Below are 20,561 nucleotides of genomic sequence, written 5' to 3'. Positions count from 1 at the left end.
GGTGCACGCTTTCTTCAGGAGGCATGTAATGCCTGGTGTCTCTCTTTTTGTGAAGGTAGCATCTATTGATGATATTCAGCTAGATCGACTGTTTCATTAGGGGTTGAAAAATAGTGATATTCTTATTTGAAAACTTCTTTTTTGTTTGTTAGCTGGAGTCATTCCGTAAAGAGCTTTCCCAACCTTGTTTTTGGTTACCCTCAGATATAGACTAGATAGAAAAGGCAGGATAAATGCTTGATTCTTTCCCTTTATCAGTTTTCATAACAACAGGGTGGTTAAAGGACCTATTCACAATACAAACAAAAACCAAAAACAACACTCAAGAAAATAGTAATTACAGGATACCTTCTTAACATGATACAATATTTATACTTTTAGAACTAAATCCAGTATCTTATGTAATGGGAAAAACACAAGAGGCCTTTCTACTAAGATTAGGAAGCAGGTGAGGATGCTCACTCTCTCTGCCACTACTATTTGACATCGTTCTAGAGATATTAGACAGGAGAAACCAATTAGAGGCATAAGAAGGGATATCGAAGTAGTAAAACTCTATTTTCATATGATATGATAGTATATCTGGAAAACCTAAGATAATCAATGATAAAGCTAACTTAAACCTAAAAGGCAGCAGGATATGAAATTAACCTATAATCACTAATAGCCTTCATATACACAAATAATAACCAGTTATAGAATATAATTTCATTTATAATAGCAACAAAGAAGAAATACTTAGAAATATATTTAACAACAAATATGTAAAGCCTATAGGAAGAAAAATTTTAAATACTTTTTTTTTTTTTTTTTTTAAAGATGACCGGTAAGGGGATCTTAACCCTTGACTTGGTGTTGTCAGCACCACACTCTCCCAAGTGAGCTAACCGGCCATCCCTATATAAGGATCCGAACCCATGGCCTTGGTGTTATCAGCACCGCACTCTCCCAAGTGAGCCACGGGCTGGTCCTAAAATTTTAAATACTTTTGAAAAGACATGAAGAAAAAATGGAAAGATCTTGTGATTTTGGGTAGAATGATTTAGCATTATGAAGATGTCAGTCCTGTTTAATTTACAAATTTATTTCAAGCCCGATAAACATATCAACAAGCTTTTTTATGGAGTTAGACTAGTTGGTACTTAAGTTTATATGAAAAAACAAACATGCAAAATTAGCCAAGAAAATACTGATAAACAAGCTGTCATGGAAAATAGCACTATCAAACACTAAAATGTACTATAAAGCCTCTATAGTTAAAGCAGTGTGGTACTGATGCAGAAGTAGACAAATAGAACAGCTGGAATAGAATAGAAACCCCATAAATAGATGCAACTATATATGAAAATACAAGATAAAGCTTGCATCTAAAATTACTGTGTCAAAGGTAGACTTTTTAATGAATGGTCTGGGACAATGGGGTAGCCATTTGGGAAAAGACAAAATTAGATACGCTGCCACGAACTAGGTTAGGGGTAGAGATGCAACAAGACAAACATGTTACCTGCCCTCAGGCTTACAGTCCCAAAAGGGTAACGGAAAATTAGCAGCCAAATACAATGCAGCAAGCTAAGTGCTGATGATAGGGGAAGATCAATGTTAAAAGGGCACTTGGCAAGGTGCCCTTACCCAGATCAAGAAGGGGTTCAGGAAGGACTTCTGGGAGGAAATGGCAATGAAATAGAAGAGGTTAAGGAGTAGAAAAAAGTTTTGAGAAGAGGGAGTAGAAAAGCGTGCTGGGACAGGGGGTAGCAAGTACAAAGGCCAGGATAAGAAAGGGCACAGCAAGTAAAAGAAATGGAGAGAAACTCACTGCTAATACAGTTGGGCTGGGATAATAAGGTCAAGGGAGCTAAAACGGGGCCAGACCATGAAAAGCTGTGTAAGCCAACTACAGGTGACTGACTTTCTCCTAAGAGTATGGGGAAGGCATCAAAGGGTTTTGGAGAGGAAGATGGGAGTGTTCCTGGACTGTGGCCTGGTCCTCCGGCCATCTTGGTGCCTGCTGGAGTGATGTTCACTCTGCCATTAGACCACCTCTCCTCACAGATAATGCCACTGACCCTGCCCCACTTTAGAAACTATTCCAGGCATTTTGTAACCACTGAATGGCTCCTCTCTCACTCTCTCTCTCTCTTTCCCCCCTCTGGTTAGAAAAAAAAACCACTTCTGTGTGAAACGAAAAAAAGGCTAAGCTACCCATCATGTTCTTGATCTAGAAGGGACTTTAAAGGGACACACTCTAACTCCTTTCACTTTTCAGGTAAAGAAATAGAGGTTACAAAGGGTGAATTGTGATTATTAAAAATATGACCCCAAAAGCACAGGCAACAAAAGCAAAAATAAACAAGTGGGACTATATCAAACTAAAAAGATTCTGAGCAGCAAAGGAAACAACCAACAAAATTAAAAGGCATCCTAAAGAATGGGAGAAAATATATGCAAACCATATATCTTTTTTTTTCCTAGCTACAAAAAAGCTGGTAATGAAAGGTCACAGGCTCCTAAACCCCCGGCAACTAGAACCAATTTATTTATTTATTATATGGTTTTTAAAAAAAATTGAAATGTAATTGATTATTCTTATTTGTGGGATACAGAATTTACGACCAGTATTTGTGTATAATATGTGATGATCAGATCAGGATAGTTGACATACTTGTCATTACAAAATGTACCCTTTCTTTGTATCCATTTATAAGTTTCTTCCTAACCCTCCTCCCCCTCCCGCCCCGATAACCATAGTTCTGTTCGTTCTTTCTGAAAGTTCAATGTATTATCTCTTTCTTTCTTTCTTTCTTTCTTTCTTTCTTTCTTTCTTTCTTTCTTTCTTTCTTTCTCTCTCTCTCTCTTTCTTTCCTCTCTTTCTCTCTTTCTCTCTTTCTCTCTTTCCTCTCTTTCTCTCTTTCTCTCTTTCTCCTTCCTTCCTTCCTTCTTCTTTCCTTCTCTCTCTCTCTCTCTTTCCTTCTTTCTATCTTTCTTAACTCTTACTTATGAGTGAGGACATGCAGTATTTCTCTTTCTGTGCCTGGCTTGTTTCACTTAATATTATTTTCTCCAAGTTCATCCATGTTGCTGAGAATGGCAGAATTTCATTCTCTTTGATGGCTGCATAGTATTCCATTATATACCACATATTCCAATATATACCACATTTTCTTTATCCAGTTGTCCATTGATGGACATTTAGGTTGGTTGTTTATCTTGGCTATTGTAAACAGAGCTGCAATAAATGTGGGAGTGCAGGTGTCCCTTCAACATGATGATTTCCATTCCTTTGGGTATATACCCAGTAGTGGGATTGCAGGATCATATGGTAGCTCTATCTGAGAGACTGCCATACTGTTTCCCATAAAGGCTGTACTAATTTACAGCCCCACCAACAGTGTTCCTTGACAGCATTTGTCATTCTCTGTCTTTTTGATAATAGCCAGTCTAACTGGGATGAGATGATAACTCAATTGGTTTGATTTGCATTTCTCTGATGTTTTGTGATGTTGAGCATTTTTTCATGTACCTGTTGGCTATTTGTATGTCTTCCTTTGAGAAATGTCTATTCAGCTCCTTTGTCCATTTTTTAATCGGATTATTTGTTTTTTTACTGTTAAGTTGTTTGAGTTCCTTATATATTCTGGATATTAATCCCTTATTGGATGCAGAGTTTGCAAATATTTTCTCCCATTCTGTAGATTGTCTTTTCACTCTGTTGACTGTTTCCTTTGCTATGCAGAAGCTTTTTAGTTTGATATAGTCCCATTTGTTTATTTTTTCTTTCATTGCCTGTGTTTTAGGGTCTTATTCCTGAAATCTTTGCCCAGTCCTACATCCTGAAGTATTTACCCCTGTTTCCTTCTAGGAGTTTTATAGTTTCAGGTCTTATATTTAAGTCTTTAATCCATTTTGTGTTGATTTTGGTGTATGGCAAGAGATATGGGTCTAATTTCATCCTTTTACTTATGGATGTCCAGTTTTCCTGGCACCATCTATTGAAGAGACTGTCCTTTCTCCAATTTATGTTCTTGGTGCCTTTGTCAAAGACCAGTAGGCTGTAAGTACCTGGATTGATTTCTGGGTTCTCTATTCTGTTACATTGGTCTGAGTGTCTGTTTTTATGCCAGTTCCATACTACTTTGATTACTATAGCTTTGTAGTATAATTTGAAGTGAGGTATTGTAATGCCTCCAGATTTACTTATTTTTGCTCAGGATTGCTTTGGCTATTTGGGGTCTTTTGTTGTTCCATATGAATGTTAGGATTGTTTTTCTATTTCCGTGAAAAATGTCGTTGGTGTTTTGATGGGGATTGCATTGAATCTGTAGGTAGCCTTGGGTAGTACGGACATTTTCAGAATGAGAAGCAACACTTCTTTGAGAAAACTTTTTTGCATAGCTCTGACTCTTAGAACCAAGGTAAGATTTTACATATCTCCCCAATAGATAAATACTTAAAATCAACCAGGATGTAGGGAGAACCTAAAATGAAATACAAACAATAATGAATGAACCTAACTATGATATAAATAGATAACATAACCATACCAAAGAGTGGGGAAGAAAAGAACCAACCTAGGTTTGGAAAACAGTATTCTAACTGTGTATCGTGGGGCTAAAGACAGGAATAACTATACCATAAATATTGTATTCTAGCTAGTAAAGTTGTTTTCACAAGTATATGAATTTTTAATTCTGAAATGACTTAATGTGCATGCTAGGTTTGAATTAAGAACTGTATATTGTGGCTAATGAGAGTCAGGTTTCTCAATGTCAGAGAAAGAATAACCAGAGGAAGGGGGGTAGCTAGACTGAACCCTGTGGTATTGGATTGGAATAGGGGGTCTCAATATAAACTCATGGTTTTTAATCTAATCTATCTATCTATATGTATATACACATATGAAATAAATATAGATGTATGCATTTGTATCTATGCATACATTTATTTCCTAGCTCTGTTGGCTGGGAGGACCTAGAAGCAATGACAACCCAGATGCAATGAGGACACTTAGCATCCAGATATTGGTTTTTAAATACCATCCTGTCATAAAAGGAACCAGGGATCCTTGGAGATCTTGATGCTGCGATGGAACACAAAATATACAAGATGAGCTGGAGCATCTCGTGGTGCTAGAAAATAAGAAAGTGCTCGAAAAATGGTAGGACATGCCTAAAGGACATAGGAGCCTACTTGAAGGAACTCCTAATGGCCAAATCTACAAAAATCTGAGCAAAAAGTAAAAATAAAAAATATTGGATTATAACCTGAAGAATAAAATAAATATCCATATTGATATAAAAAATAGAATAAATGAATAGGGGAGAAGGTAAGCTCTTCCTTACAGCAGAATTCCAATGAATAAATGTAGAGGGAAAGGAAATCATCAGGCAAACATCACAGTTATGGTTGTTGTAAGTAAGAACCATCAGTTGATGCTAAAATTAGCAGGCAAGTGTAATGAGAAACAGGATATTTGCATAATCTCAAAGTATCTCCCCAATAAGATTACTTATTAATACATTACAAAGGAAAAAATAGTAACTTTACAGTGGATTTTTCCTTCATCTTGTTCTCATTTTTTCCCCCTTAAATTCTTTGTTGAAAAAATCAGATCATTTGTTCAATCGAGTTCCAATGACTGTATTTTACTGAGTGCATTCCTGTGGTGGTATTTGGCATTTTCCTCTNAACCTAGGTTTGGAAAACAGTATTCTAACTGTGTATCGTGGGGCTAAAGACAGGAATAACTGTACCATAAATATTGTATTCTAGCTAGTAAAGTTGTTTTCACAAGTATATGAATTTGTAATTCTGAAATGACTTTATGTGCATGCTAGGTTTGAACTAAGAACTGTATATTGTGGCTAATGAGAGTCAGGTTTCTCATTGTCAGAGAAAGAATAACCAGAGGAAGGGGGTAGCTAGACTGAACCCTGTGGTATTGGATTGGAATAGGGGGTATCAATATAAACTCATGGTTTTTAATCTAATCTATCTATATGTATATACACATATGAAATAAATATAGATGTATGCATTTGTATCTATGCATACATTTATTTCCTAGCTCTGTTGGCTGGGAGGACCTAGAAGCAATGACAACCCAGATGCAATGAGGACACATAGCATCCAGATATTGGTTTTTAAATACCATCCTGTCATAAAAGGAACCAGGGATCCTTGGAGATCTTGATGCTGCGATGGAACACAAAATATACAAGATGAGCTGGAGCATCTCGTGGTGCTAGAAAATAAGAAAGTGCTCGAAAAATGGTAGGACATGCCTAAAGGACATAGGAGCCTACTTGAAGGAACTCCTAATGGCCAAATCTACAAAAATCTGAGCAAAAAGTAAAAATAAAAAATATTGGATTATAACCTGAAGAATAAAATAAATATCCATATTGATATAAAAAATTGAATAAATGAATAGGGGAGAAGGTAAGCTCTTCCTTACAGCAGAATTCCAATGAATAAATGTAGAGGGAAAGGAAATCATCAGGCAAACATCACAGTTATGGTTGTTGTAAGTTGAATAAATGAATAGGGGAGAAGGTAAGTTCTTCCTTACAGCAGAATTCCAGTGAATAAATGTAGAGGGAAAGGAAATCATCAGGCAAACATCACAGTTATGGTTGTTGTAAGTAAGAACCATCAGTTGATGCTAAAATTAGCAGGCAAGTGTAATGAGAAACAGGATATTTGCATAATCTCAAAGTATCTCCCCAATAAGATTACTTATTAATACATTACAAAGGAAAAAATAGTAACTTTACAGTGGAAAAACTGGCAGACACTAATGATCACAGTTAACATTACAAGTAGTAAGACATACTGGCATCAATTTCCCCCAATATGATGCACCAGGAAGAGCAAAACATCACTTTAGTGGTATTCTTGCCAAAAATGCATGTGTACCTCAATCTTCTCATGAGAAAGATCCAACTCAGGTTGAGTGACATTTACAAAATCACTGGCCTATTCTTCAAAAGTGTCACGGTCATGGAAGACAAAGAAACTCAGAAACTTGTCACAGATTGAAGGACACTAAGAAAACAGTTCAATGCAATGTGGGATCCTGGGAAAGGGGACATAGTGGGAAAATTCAAATAAGGTCTGTAGATATGTTAATACTATCTATATCAATGGTAATTTCCCGCTGTTCATGATTCTACTCTGGTAATGTAAGAGATTAATATGAGGGAAAGCTGAGTAAAGTGTGTACAGAAAACCTCTGTGCTATTTTTGCAACTTTTCTCTAAGTCTAAAATTATTTCAAAATAATAAATTAAAAAATAGTATGATATTTCTGTAGTGTCTCTATGAACTCAAGTACGTAAGCATATTTCAAGTATTTAAACATATTATGTTGGTTTCAGTACATTAGAATTAAAATTGTCCGATCTTTGGCCAGTAGGAACATATTCAGGTTGGATCCTAAGTCCTTTTGATGTGGTCCCAACAGTATGGGATAGCTTCCTTGCTTTCTAACATGTAAAGATGTTTGTACATTTTATGCACTAGACCTGGGATCAGAAATTTCTCCAAGGACTCCTGGTTCCTTGTAGGGGGCAGTGGTCTTTAGAGAAAATAATATGGGGGCTAGAGGTGCTATTTTTTATGTGTTAGTCATTGTTTTGGGGCATTTTCAATGGTAAGAGCTAGAAAATATTTTTTGTTTGTTTTGAAGATAAACTATACCACTAATTAATACTGAGCCTTCCAGTTCCTATCTAGGGCTAACTATAGATTTTTTACTTAGCCTTCTTGTCTTACGTGTGTGTTTCCTTACAAACATGCTAAAAATCTTGCTTCTCAATTATACCAACACAATTACTCATTTAACACACATACAACAGCCTTAGAATATCAATTCCAATATTATCACCAACAATATAATTGCTGAAAAGAAATATATATATGCATATTTGCATTTAATTTTTAAGGATGTACAGGAAATTTCTTGTTTTAAAGTCACTTGGAACAGTTTGTGTGGTTATGCCATCAACTGGATACATAGTTAGATGCATTTGTTTCATTTTTCTTTTGTTTTTTTTTAGGGACTTATTACAATTTAAATTTTGTTTTATGACTATGCAAACATTTGCTGGTTCCAGAATCAAATCTATAAATAAACAATACAAGAGGACTTCAAAAAACTTGTGGAAAATGGAATTGAAAGATAAAAATAAAAAATATAAAATTTATTTCTCAAAGTAAGCTCCATCAAGTTCAAGACACTTTTGTAAGCAACGATACCAGCATTTAGACCATCTCTAAAAAACTGAGGGTCCTGGGAATTTAACCATGTCCATGCAGTCTTTTTTACATTATTAATTGAAGAAAATGGGTGCCCTTTAAAGATTTTTAAGATTAGGAAACAAAAAGAAGTCAGAAGGAGCCAAATCAGGACTTTAAGGTGGATGCCTAATGATTTCCCATGTAAACTCTCACAAAATTGCCCTTGTTTGCTGAGAATAAGGACTCTCTGGTAAAGCTTTCCTGGGCATTTTTCTGCTAAAACTTTGGTTAACTTTCTTAAAACATTCTCATAATAAGCAGATGTTATCATTCTTTGGCCCTCCAGAAAATCAATAAGCAAAATGCCTTGAGCATCCCAAAAAACTGTTGCATGACCTTTGCTGTTGACTGGTCTACTTGTGCTTTGACTGGACCACTTCCACCTCTTGGTAGCCATGGCTTTGATTGTGCCTTATCTTACCAGGATTATACTGGTAAAACTACATTTCATCTCCTGTTATAATTCGTCAAAGAAATGCTTTAGGATCTTGATCCCACTTGTTTAAAATTTCCATTGAAAGCTTTGCTCTTGTCTACAGCTCTGGCCACAACAGTTTTGGCACCCATCGAGCAGAAAGTTTTCTCAACTGTAATTTTTCAGTCAGAATTGTGTAAGCTGAACCACTTGATATGTCTGTGGTATTGGCTATTGTTTCTGCTGTTAATTGTTGGTCCTCTTCAATTAGGGCACAAACAAGATGAATTTTTTCTTCGCTAATCGATGTGGATGGTCTGCTGCTGTGGGCTTCATCTTCAATATTATCTCATCCCTTCTTAAAATGAGTTATCTGTTTGTAAACTGCTGATTTCTTTGGGGCATTGTCCTCGTAAATTTTTCATAAGGTGTCAGTGATTTCATCGTTCTTCCACCCAAGCTTCACCATAAATTTGATATTTGTTCTTGCTTTAATTTTAGCAGAACTTGTGCTGCCCTGATAGGGGCTCTTTTCAAACTGATGCTGTATTCTTCTTAGTGCCTTAAACTGGATCGTGTTCAGACATGTTACAACAAGTTAGTATGAGTTTATTTTGGTGCAAAAACATTTTGCAATCCATCCAGTTTTTTTAAAACATGTATTTTTCATGAATTTTTTGAAGACCCCTCATATATTTAAAGAAATCTATCTTCTATTTCTACCTCTTCCACACTATTCCCTCAGTCTGATTATAGGTGAACATTTAAAAAAAAGTGTGGTTCCTCTTTCCATTTTGTTTATATGTAGACATATGTGTGTACATATAAATCCATTAAAAAATGGTAATAGATAGTCCTTGTTTATTTCCAGTGAATATCTTGGAGACTACTCCAGAGCAATATAGAGTCGTCTTTCGGTATCATGTAGGATGGTTCCAGGCCCCCCACAGATATCAAAATCTGTGGATGCTTGAGTCCCTGATATAAAATGGTGTAGTATTTGCATATAACCTATGCACATTCTCCTGTAAACTTTAAATCATCTCTAGATTATTTATAATACCTAATACAATGTAAATGCTATGTAAATAATTGTCATATTGTCATGTTTAGGGAATAATGACAAGGAAAAATGTCTGTACATGTTCAGTACAGATGAAATTTTTTTAGGATATTTTTGATCCATGGTTGGTTGAGTCCATGGATGTGGAATCCATGGATCTGGGGGGACGACTGTATAGATGTATTCTTTGTTCCTTCCTTCAGCTGCATACTTTTTTTTTAGTTTATTCAACCAGTCCCTTATTGATGAACACTTGGATTGATTCTCATCTTTGGCTTTACAAAGAGTGTGAATGCAGAGTTTTTCTTTTGACTTAGCAGAGCCTTAGGGAGGAGTCAAGGAGTGAAGTTGCTTGGGTGCTAGGGTTTCTCTCACGTGGCCAGGGATTTACCCTGCATCCCCTCGAATGGGATTCCCATTCTGCTGGAACTGTAGCCAGAGGTGGATCCTGGTTCTTGGATACTTGGGGGTAAAGGGTCCTTAAATTGTGTTTGTCATGGGAGTTAGCATGAGCTGGGGGTTCTTGGTGGTTTTGATAGGCAATCATCCTGGAAAGCAGATGGAAAAGAAGAGGATATAGTGCTAGACAATGATCTGCCTATACACAAAATTGTGCATATTATTTCAAGGGGTTCATGGATGCCCCTCCGTGAGTACAAGTTCAGAGACATCTGCTCTCACAAACTCTGGGCTTCCTCTCCTAGGACATTCATTTGCCTTCTCATCACCAGTGACTCCCAAAGTCATATCTCATGCCCAGACCTCTCTCCTGATCTCTAGCTGCCTCCAGGTCATCCCTACCGGGTGATCTGTAGATCTACAGAACATATCTATAGCTGCAGTTGCCCTCTCCCCGCCACAGGTCCACTCTTCTGCCCATGTTTCAATGGATGGTTGCATCGCTTGGCTTGCTGACCAAGCCACAGTCTGGAAGACATCCTTGATTTTTTTTCCCTATCACCCTCCACATCTAATTAATGACTCTTAAATGGGAACAAGACCCATTTCTTTCCCTTATGACATAACTCTAGTTCAGGCCACCGTCATCTCTCACCTGGATGGCTGTAGCAGCTTCCTAACTGGTCACCTGGCCTCTTGAATGAGTCTCTCTTGGTCATCTATTCTTACACAGTACTAGTGAGATCTTTCTATACTGCAATCTGATATGTCACTTCCCTGTTCCTAACTCTTCAAAAGCTCTTCCATTGCCCCATTCACATGTCTTAGCACAATAAGAAAGGCCTCCTTGCCTGCTGCCTAGGGGTTTCCAGCTTCTATTCCCAATTTTTATCCAGAATTTCTGCAGTGGTGGGAGCCAAGGTGAGAAGCGATACAAACTTTATTTTGCAAATGTCTCATAAGCCATCTAAGCAGGTTCAAAGATCGCTGAACAAAATAGGGCTGAACCTGGAGAATGGGGCCAGATCACAAACACTTTCCGAGTAGCTGCTATGTGCAAGGAAGTCACACAGGGGCACAGAGTTGAGTGAGACAAGGTTCTGCCCCCCAGGGCCTTACAGCCCATAAAGGGCATAAGAGGTGGACAAAAGAGGCATGTTCCAAATGAACTGTTTGAGAAAACAAACAGTTTTCTACCACATGCCAGGCCTGTAACACAAAACAAATGCAATTAAGTCTCACAAGAAAGGGAAAGTACTGTGGGTACATAAGAGGCAAGGGAGGACTTCCAGTTGCGGTAGATCAGCAAAGTCTTCGTGGAAAACAAGTGCTTGAAGACTTGAAAGGTAGTCAGAGAATGGTCATGCAGAGACGGGCTCAGGGCCTGGGAGAGCCTCCAGGCAGTCTCCAGGCAGGAGGAACTACAGGAGCAAACTTTGAAGTTACCCACAGCCCTGGGGGTCCTGCTCTCACCTGGGCTCCAGCCTCCAGCCTGTAAGGAGGTTTCTAGAAGCCGAAGGACGGCACTCCTTGTGTTCTCTGTCGTAATGACACCCTGAAGAGCTTCTCACATGTTGTGGATAACACTGAGTACAGCTGTTGCAAATTTCATAGACGGAAAGAGTGGAGTCCAGAGGAATTAAGTTAGCATTTTCAAATAAAGTACTTGCTATATACTAGGCAATCATCATGGGGAATGGAGAAATGCATAAAATTCATTTTCTGCCCTTTGGAAGCAAGGTTATTGGCTATGAGCGTTCAGAAGAATAAAGAATCCTTTTAAGCTTGGATGTGAGGTGGTAGTCAAGAAAAGCTTCCTGGAGGAGATATGAGTTGAGCAGAACCCTAAAGTGGGGGTAGGATTTGTGTAGGTTGGGAGGCAGAGGGGGAAATTTCAGGTGTGGGCAAAGCATAAGACATGTTCAGGGCCTAGCAAGGACTCCAAATGGGGTATGAAAGGGGCATCCAGGGAGGTTGATCTATGGAAATAAAGCTGGAGTAATAAGTAGGGGCCAGAGATTGGCTCCAAATAATTGAATCTATTTCCTTCTCTTCTCTATCTGCTCTGTATTCCACCAGGACCAGCTACTCTTCTGTGATGACTGTGACCGTGGCTATCACATGTACTGTCTAAACCCCCCAGTGGCTGAGCCCCCAGAAGGTAATGACAATGAGGTCAACAGTAACAACAGCAGCTACTACTACCACTTATTGAGCCCTCACTGTGGTGCAGGCCTTGTGCTAAGGGCTTTACATGACTTGTCTCATTTAATCATCACAACCCTCCGAGGTAGGTATGACTACTACCATTTCACAGATGAGGAAACTGAGGCACAGTTCAACCAGCTGTAATTTCAACTTCAGGGTGGAGGAGGTGTTTCCCAGACATGTAGCTGAGAGGGTGGGGAGATGCGAGTTTGCAGAGGAACTCGCTCAGGCTGGTGATACTGCTTAAGAGGCATGAGCCAGGAGCAAGGGTCCTTACAACAGTTCAGCCAATCATCTCTGAGAACTTACTTTCTGCTGAGCAGTGGACTCCAGCATGTTTTCAGGACTGGGACTTGGTCTCTGAAAGTCAAAAGAAAACAGGGTTCACAAGAAGTTAGGGCCATTGGGGTGGGGCTCAAGAGTTAGGAGAGAGGCTGCTACTAACTCCGTCTTGTTTCTTGTAGGAAGCTGGAGCTGCCACTTATGCTGGGAACTGCTCAAAGAGAAGGCCTCGGCCTTTGGCTGCCAGGCCTAGGGCCCAGGTCACAGAATGTGACTTGCTGTTGGAGAGAGGCTGAGCCAGAGCCTAGTTCAAACCAGATCGAGCCCTCCTCCCACACATCCAGACAGACCAATGTAAGGAAAATAAATAGTCACAGAGGGGCATGGACACATGGAACCACGAGGGCGAGGTACCTCGTCACCTCCCCCACTCCACGTGTGGTGCTGCAGCCAGCACCTCCTTGCTTCTACCAGAGGATCTCGCACTTTTGAAGAACCACCTCAGTCCCAGCCCAGTGGAGCCCCTTCTCACTCTTACCCTAGCACTGCGGCCCTCGCACTGGTTCCCATTTTAAGGGAAGCCATTTTGTGACCACTCATCAGTTATTTGTGTGTAGTTTGGTGTTTTTTAATCTATTGTGTTCCAAGAAACCTTCACACAGTCTCCTCACCCCCAGCTTAGACTCTTCATCCTAAACTCTCCCCAGAGGAACAAAAAGCTGTGGAGAAGTTATTGTTTCTTACAAGCCTTACTGGAAACTTCTAGACTTGGAACCTGGGGGCCATTTTGAAGATGGAGCCTTGAAACCCCTTTTTGTTCCTTGGTCTCTGTGGAGAGGAAGAGTTGTTTCTAGAACCCCAGCCAGGGTGGGTCTTGATACACTACATTAGGTCACTTGATGTGGGGGTGGGGAGAAAAATAGGGGCTCTGAGAGGTGGGAGGAAACATTGTGAAAATAATGCTAATGCCCCGCCATAGCTAGTCAGTATTTGTTATCCACCAGGAGAGACTTTGCATGGGACCAGGCTAGTTCCTTGACCTTTTAAGCTGGGACATCCCTGAGGTGACACAAGCCATAGTCTATAGACAGAGGAAGATGCTCAAAACTCTGACCCCAACTGACCTGGATCTAGAGGCTTCCCCTGGTGGGATTCAAGAACCAGGAAGGTGCGCGAAGGCTGCCCCGTCAAGTGTCCGAATGTGGGTTACAAGGGACTGCAGCTTTGAGAAAACTTCAGTATTGATGAGACACTACAAATTCCTTTTCCCCGAGTAATTTCTTCCTTCCACAGTAGTGTGTGCTTGCCTTCTGAGACCTGACTGGAAATGTTAGGATGGGGGAGAGATGATTGTCACCTAAATGGATAATTAGGGTGGTGTGATTATTTATGATCAGGGTGGCAATGATTCAGGACCCTCACTTTGAAGGCTACTCTTGTCCCCTAAGTTTCCCAATATGTGTAGGATTCTTGTTTTCAAAAAATATTTCTAGAAGAAGGAGGTGGGGAGGCTCAGATTCTGAGGACTCTGTGTGTTGGAAGACAGCCCTGCAGGCTTGAGCAGATTGGGCTGTCTTTGAATTGCAGCAACAGCACAATAACTGACACATTTCTGGAAAAATCATTTGCCCAAAGGGCAGGTCTTGTTGAGCAGGACCCTCACGCATGCTCAGTCGGCTTCCTTGAAATCAGCTCCATCTCTGTGGTCTGGCTGCTTACAACAAAGCCCCAAGTTATTTTTAGTCCCCTTCAGCTCCTGAAGAAGCCCCTTGAGACTCGGGCTAGTTGGGCCACTTCTGCCCGGCTGCAGTGTTCGCTCTGTGGCTCGAGCAGGAGTGTCCCTCTCCTGGCTAATTGCTCTTGGCTAGTGGACCCAGGGCAGGCTGGTGTGGAGCCAAGTGGTGCTGGTCTCCCCAACTCCTTTGCAGAATGACCTGAGGCAAGAGATGGGGGTTGCTCTCCTGCAGGGCCTGTGGCCTCAGAGTGAGTTACACACAAACAAAATGACTTCATTTAAAGGGCCCCTGTCCGGATGGGACTTTCATCTTCCTCATAAGATATCTACTTCCCGCTGCTGGTTGGTGAGACCGTCTGGATTCTGAAGGCCTGGGGGTGGGTTGGGAGGGTCCCGTCACATCAGAGGGACACAGTTCCTCACCTGGCTACTCTGGCTCTCTGTCTTCCCACAAAACCCAACGCAAGGTGTCCTCAAAGGCTGATTATTGGTTTTGAGAATTCGTTTTAATTTTAGATACCCGAAAATTTTTCTAAATGTCACAATGGCTTAAAAGTTTTAAAAAAAGCAAATCTGAAACCAAAAATTGTGGCTCTACCCCTTGACAGACTTTCTTTGGAGTATGTGCAAATCTATTTCCCACAGAAATTCTGATGATGGTTGGCCCTAGTCTGTCTCCAGCCGTGCCTGCTCTTCCCACAGAAGCTGAGAGTGGACCGAGTCTCCCACGCCTAGGCAGGCCGCTGGATCTTGCCTGCAGTGGTGGGGTGGTCAGGGCTCTGGAATGACATTAGGAAGGCCCCAGAGTTCCCCTCTCAGTTTCATTACTCCCTGCAGAATGGGCTCAACTTCTTCATCTTTGGAGGCCTCAGTTTCCCTGTCTGGAAAGTGGGTATTTCTTATGGGATGACACTGTCAGGGTACTTCAAGCGGACAAAAAGTCTCCATTGTCACATTTATTACCTTCTTGTGTTGAAAAAGGAAGGTGTTGGTAAACTTCAAATCGGTTTCTTTTTTTGAGCTCCAGAGAATGAGCTGGAATCATAGGGTACCTGTGAAGGATCAGGGTTTTAGTTTCACCTCTGCCACTAAGTTGCTGTGTGACCTTGGGCAAGTCACTTAACATCCCTGACCCTTAGTTTGCCCACCTGTAAAATGGAGATAGTAACACTCACCCTGCCTATTCCACAGTGACATTGTGGGGGGAGGGGGGTCTTAAAAAAAGCATAATGTTACATAAACAATAACTGCACAGCTGAGCTTGTCTGGGAGGAACTCAAGATGCTTCCATGTCTGCTGTCATGTGTGAGCCAAAGTTAGATGCCTTCTTGGAATCTTCCTTTTGACCAAGGGGAATATGTGTTTCAGGGGCTGGGCTGCCTGATGTCAGGGCCACTAGGCCAAAGCTGTGCCCAAGGAAAACATGACTATGCATGGGCTGTGGAGGAGGTGAGGGATTTACCATGGGGTTGGGGTGTAATGAAGATACCCAAGACACTCCCTTCTGCAAGATTCACCAGTTTAGAATGGAGAGCTAACTGCTGGAGAGGACTATAGTTCATCTCAGGTCAGGTGTGACACTCACTTTGTGACTTGGTTTAAAGCCCGGCTCTGCCACTTTGTAGCTGGTTGACCTTAGGCAAATGACTTTACCTGTCTGAGCCTCACTTCCCACATCGATGAGGTGGGGGAATGTGGCCTCTCCACAAGGTCATTGCAGGTAGTGCTGGCAAAGTCCTGGCGTGGATCTGGCATGATGAAGGCCCCCATGCCATGGGAGCTTTGTCATTTTGTGCAGAGGCCACCAAATAGAGATAACGATGCTGTTGCCTCCCAGCTCACGTCCCTAATAGCCAGGCTACCTTTACCCCACTTCACCCCCACATGGAGCCTCCACAGATCAGAAAGGGGGGGCTGCAGGATCTCAGCTGCAAGTTGAAATCCTGTTTCCTGGAGGCATTTTTGAAACGTGTAGCAAATTCAGTGCAGGCAACTCTGTGAGGAAATAGAGACAAGGCCCCTGTGAGGATAGCTACCTTCTGGCTTTCCTTCTCAATGCCTCGCAATCACAGCCCCTGAGGCAGGAGCCGAAGTCCCGGGGCTTTCACCCCAGTGCCCTGGGAAGCCCAGGCAGGCTGCAGAGAGCAGCTGCTTCCATGCTCCAGGCTCAGACGTCTCACTGGAACCAGGGCAGAGCCCGTGGGTAGGTGGGAGGGAGGCCAGATTCCTTCAGAGCTGGGGAAGATAACAGGTTTTGAGGTTGGGGGAGGGTTTGGGTTTCACGGTGATGGTTTCAAGATACCCCGGAGGGTTACACTCCTGGTGCATTTTTGTCTTTGTGCTTTGAATACAGCATGATTCCCTTCAGCCCTCCCCTTAAGAAGTTCAGATATTGTAAGGAAGAAAAATGAGATGATTGTTATGACTTTTCCTTTGGGGGCAAGTTTAGGAGACCTGTGCTCTTCTGTGTTGCTGATGAAAGATTACTGGCAACCTGGGCTTCAGGACTCAGAGAAGAGGGGCTTGCGTCCTCCTCTTGGAGTCCGAGAGCATGTGCGTGAGTGTGTGCATGTGTGTGTGTGCATGTGTGTGCGTGCGTGTGTGCATGTGTGTGAGCGCGTGAGTGTGCATGTGTGTGTGCGCGTGCGTGTGTGCATGTGTGTGTGCGCGTGCGTGTGTGCATGTGTGTGTGCGTGCACACGCACATGGCGGGGGTGGGGGGATGTTTGGGGGTGGCCCAGGGTAGGGCCCTGAGGACCACCTTCCCTGACCCCCAGGCCAGGTCTCAGCCCCTTGTGGAAGTGCTGGGACAAGAGCAGTCCCCCTCCCTCTCTCACTCCCCTGTTCGCTGCTGCCCACTCTGGGACCCTCCTCAGGGAGTCCCAGTGTCACAGCCCCCCTGCCCCCTCCCCTGCCCCGGGCCAGAGCCACGCTCACATGCTCCCTCTCCCACTGAAGTCGCCGTGAGCCCCAGGCCTGGCGCCTGTGCTGGTGTCTGCTTTAGGGGAGGGAAGGGAAGTCAGGAGGAAGGAGGTGGGGAGGGGCGGGCAAGGCACGAGGAAGAGGAGGGAGGTGGGAAGGACACGTGGGGAGGGCGAGCATCTGTGACAGAACCAGAGGGGAACCTGATTCCCTCAGGGAGAAATCCTGGAACTAAACAACCAGCAGGCGTGGGGCGGGAATGAAGAGTTAGTATAACCTGTTTCTTCTCAGGCCTGTGATCCTGGACAACGGTTTTTTTCTTTAAAGGTCAATCCCTTGCCCAATTTTGGACCCCTAGACAGATCTCTCTTTCTCGAGGCCCCCTGGCCTCGAGCTCCCTGTTGGTTGGGGGTGGGGGGCTTCAGAGGGCAAAGCAGGCAGGGGCGGTGCCCCTCCCCCAGCAGGAGGTGGGAGGGACCTCAGTCTTCTGGCCAGTCCCCGTGGATTTTCCCATGGCCACAGGACAAGTGTCCTTCCAGTTTTCTGAAGTGAGCTGCTGAGGCTTCTCTGCTCTGGGTTGCAGGGGGTGGGGTTGGTGGGGAGAGAGATGGCAGAAAAGGGTGGTCTAGATGGTGGCTGCAGCCTTGGGGAGCAGAGGAATTCCGGGTACTGATATCAGAGGGGTCAGGCCCGGCAGGTCCCCCTGACCCCAAGCCCAGCTGGGAAGTGAAGAGGGGGCGGGCCTGGCCAGTCCTACCCCGTGCCCCCAGCTGGCAAGGTGGACGTGCCACCTCCTCTCCCTGCTTGTGTGCTACCCCTTTTGGAACCTTACTCCCACCCTGAAGGGATGCTTTTTATCTTCAGATGAGCCCAGTTTCACCTGGATACCAGGTGAGGAATGGAGAGGACGGTGGGAAGGAACAGACTACAAGTCTCCCCACCCAACCCCACCTGCCCTTGGGTCTGATATTTCAGTGGTCACAAGGTGGGCTCTAGTTGTCTCTGAGCTGGGGCTTCCCTTCCCCATTTCTGAGCATTCCCGGGGCTTATGAGTCTGTTTGTGATTCTCTGCCAGTGGCCATGGCCACCATCCCCAAGTGTAGAGATAGAAGGACAGACGGGTTGGTTCAGGGCTTTTGGGCAGCTCAAGAAGGGTCTTTGAGAGCTGGGAATCTCTTTCTAGGAGGCTGGAGACCCTTTGGTCTGTGTGTGGGGACAGCTGAAGTGCTGTTCTGAGAGGGAGGCAAGAGGGAGGATCGGAGGGAGGACACATGGCTGCCTGCTTGGCACCGTGGATTTGGGGGGGCGAGCAGAGCCCCCCAAGCAGATGGAGTCGAGGCTTCCTTTGAGCGTCTCAGCAGCTGCTTCCAAGAAGGCTGGGCTGCGGCTGCGCAGCACCCTCTCTGTGCTTCCAGCCCAGGCTGCTGGGAAGACAGGCCCAAAGGAAGGACCTTCAGGAAACTCTGACGGGAGGGGTCTGGGCCTTGCCAGTTCCACATCAAGTTGGTTTCCCAGAGGTAGGAACAGGGAACTCCCCGTGTGAGGGGAAGGATTTGGAAGTGAGTGGGTTCCCAGAAAAGGCCCTCTCTGTGTTTTGAGTGAGCCCTGGCTGTGCCCCCTCAGGTGGCTGTGACCTGAGCTAACTCCCCAGCACCCTGTGAGGCTTGCGGGGTAGATCGGGGTCAGAGGGCACAGGCATGCCGCTTGGTCCCCGCCTCTGTTCCCCCCTCCCTCCCTTTCTTTGCTCCAGAGCCAGCCTCAGTGGTGGGGCAAGTGGCCTCGAGAGAGGGACATTCCACGGTGTCCCCCTTTTGGCCCCACCAAGAGAAGGGAGTGTTTGTGCTGATGGTGACATTTCCCAGGGCAGGCCAGAGGAAGGCAGGAACTGGGACTGGCAGGCAGCCAGAACCCTCTGGACAGAGATGTAATTACTAATAAGGACCTCTAGCCCAGGCAGCGAGCAAGATGGCCTTTCAGGTCGGCACCAGCCCAGTCTGGCAAATAAGCACTGCTGTGGGGGGAAGGGAAGGCAGGTGAGCGTCCCCGTGGGAAATAGGGGCCATATACTTCCTCAGCTGCGCAGCTCTGCAGACCTCCACGTTATACGGGGCACTTCAAAAAGTTCATGGAAAGACTCGTATTACCTTTTAATGCTATTTTTCCCTTGTATTCACACTCTCTGCATCTTGATTATTCATATCAATATTATTGATACTGGTGATGAGAACAGGGACGTTCAGGTGCATGCAGGTGCACACTTGTACACAGACACACACCTACCCTGCTTAATGAACTGAGGGAGCCTTTGGTGTTGCTCCAGGATGAGAGAGAACCAGGAGCACCTGACCCGATACATCTTCCCTGAGGTCTCCGCAGCCCAGCTCCCCCTGCTCTCAGCCCCTGCACAGCCACCAGCCACTGGGAATTGGGGAAGGAGTCTTGTGCTGGGAAAGCTGTAGGCTCCACGGCTCTCTCCATCTCTCCCCTTCACTCACCTCTGCTTCTTTGGGGGAGATGTTTGCTAATACTCGGGGGCTTGGAAAAAAGTCTCAATTCTGTTATAGAAGGGATGCAAAGATTTTATGGCTGGAATTGGGGTTGTGGGTTTTATTGACTGAGTTTGCCCTTTCATATTTATTCCCCACCAAGACTTTTGAGACCTCGTTCTTGCCTTATTCTGCCTTCTCCCGGCCCTGTGCCCTTCCCACCCACCCTTTTCCTCCTGCCAGGCTAGATGCTAAAGAATGGGGGAGGGGGTGGTAGTGGGAAGAAAGTGACATAAAAGAAAAAGAAAATATACCCCCTGTACATTTTCAACATGTAGCTGAAGAGGCCTAAATTGGGTATTAGAGAAAAAAAAAAAAAAAAGGAAACATTGCTAGATAATATGGGAGCAAGAGCATGAAAATATAGAACGATGACCTCAGAGCAGCGGAGGTGGGGAGCAGGTGGCTGGGGAGAGGCGGGCAGGTAGGCAGGGAGTCCTGGCTTACCAACGCGTCTGGTCCGTGTGGTGTTTGGGGATGCAGACAGGTCATCCTTTTGCAGTAAGTGCTCCGGTGCTTAGGGAGCATTTGTGCTCCCCTGGCTGGGGAAGGGCAGGGTCTTCCTCCTAGTTGTCCTCCACTCATCTGCCATGTTTGCCCTCTCTGGGTGTTTTTCCTCTGAAGGGAAATGAACACATCTCTTGCCTGCCGTGAGTGATTGCTGCGCAGGCTGCTACTGGCTTAAACACTCGGCAG

The 20,561-nt window shown here is 43.9% G+C and overlaps 1 protein-coding gene across 1 annotated transcript in view; it reads left to right on the top strand.

Annotated features, from left to right (window-relative positions):
* Nucleotides 1-13,184, top strand: part of LOC103603612 (zinc finger protein DPF3) — a gene marked incomplete at its 5' end in the record, with an annotated part of 18,309 nt that extends 5,125 nt beyond the window's left edge. Inside the window, 2 exons of the mRNA XM_008588169.1 lie at nt 12,252-12,333; nt 12,845-13,184. Coding sequence (XP_008586391.1) covers nt 12,252-12,333; nt 12,845-12,915 — 153 coding nt within the window. The remainder of the gene's footprint in view (nt 1-12,251; nt 12,334-12,844) is intronic.
* Nucleotides 13,185-20,561: the final 7,377 nt, after the last annotated feature.

The sequence above is a fragment of the Galeopterus variegatus genome, unplaced genomic scaffold (assembly GCF_000696425.1).
Source record: "Galeopterus variegatus unplaced genomic scaffold, G_variegatus-3.0.2 Scaffold4702, whole genome shotgun sequence".
NCBI classification, from domain to species: domain Eukaryota; kingdom Metazoa; phylum Chordata; class Mammalia; order Dermoptera; family Cynocephalidae; genus Galeopterus; species Galeopterus variegatus.
The sequence above is the reverse complement of the archived record's forward strand: the minus strand, read 5'-3'. Positions and strand labels throughout refer to the sequence as shown.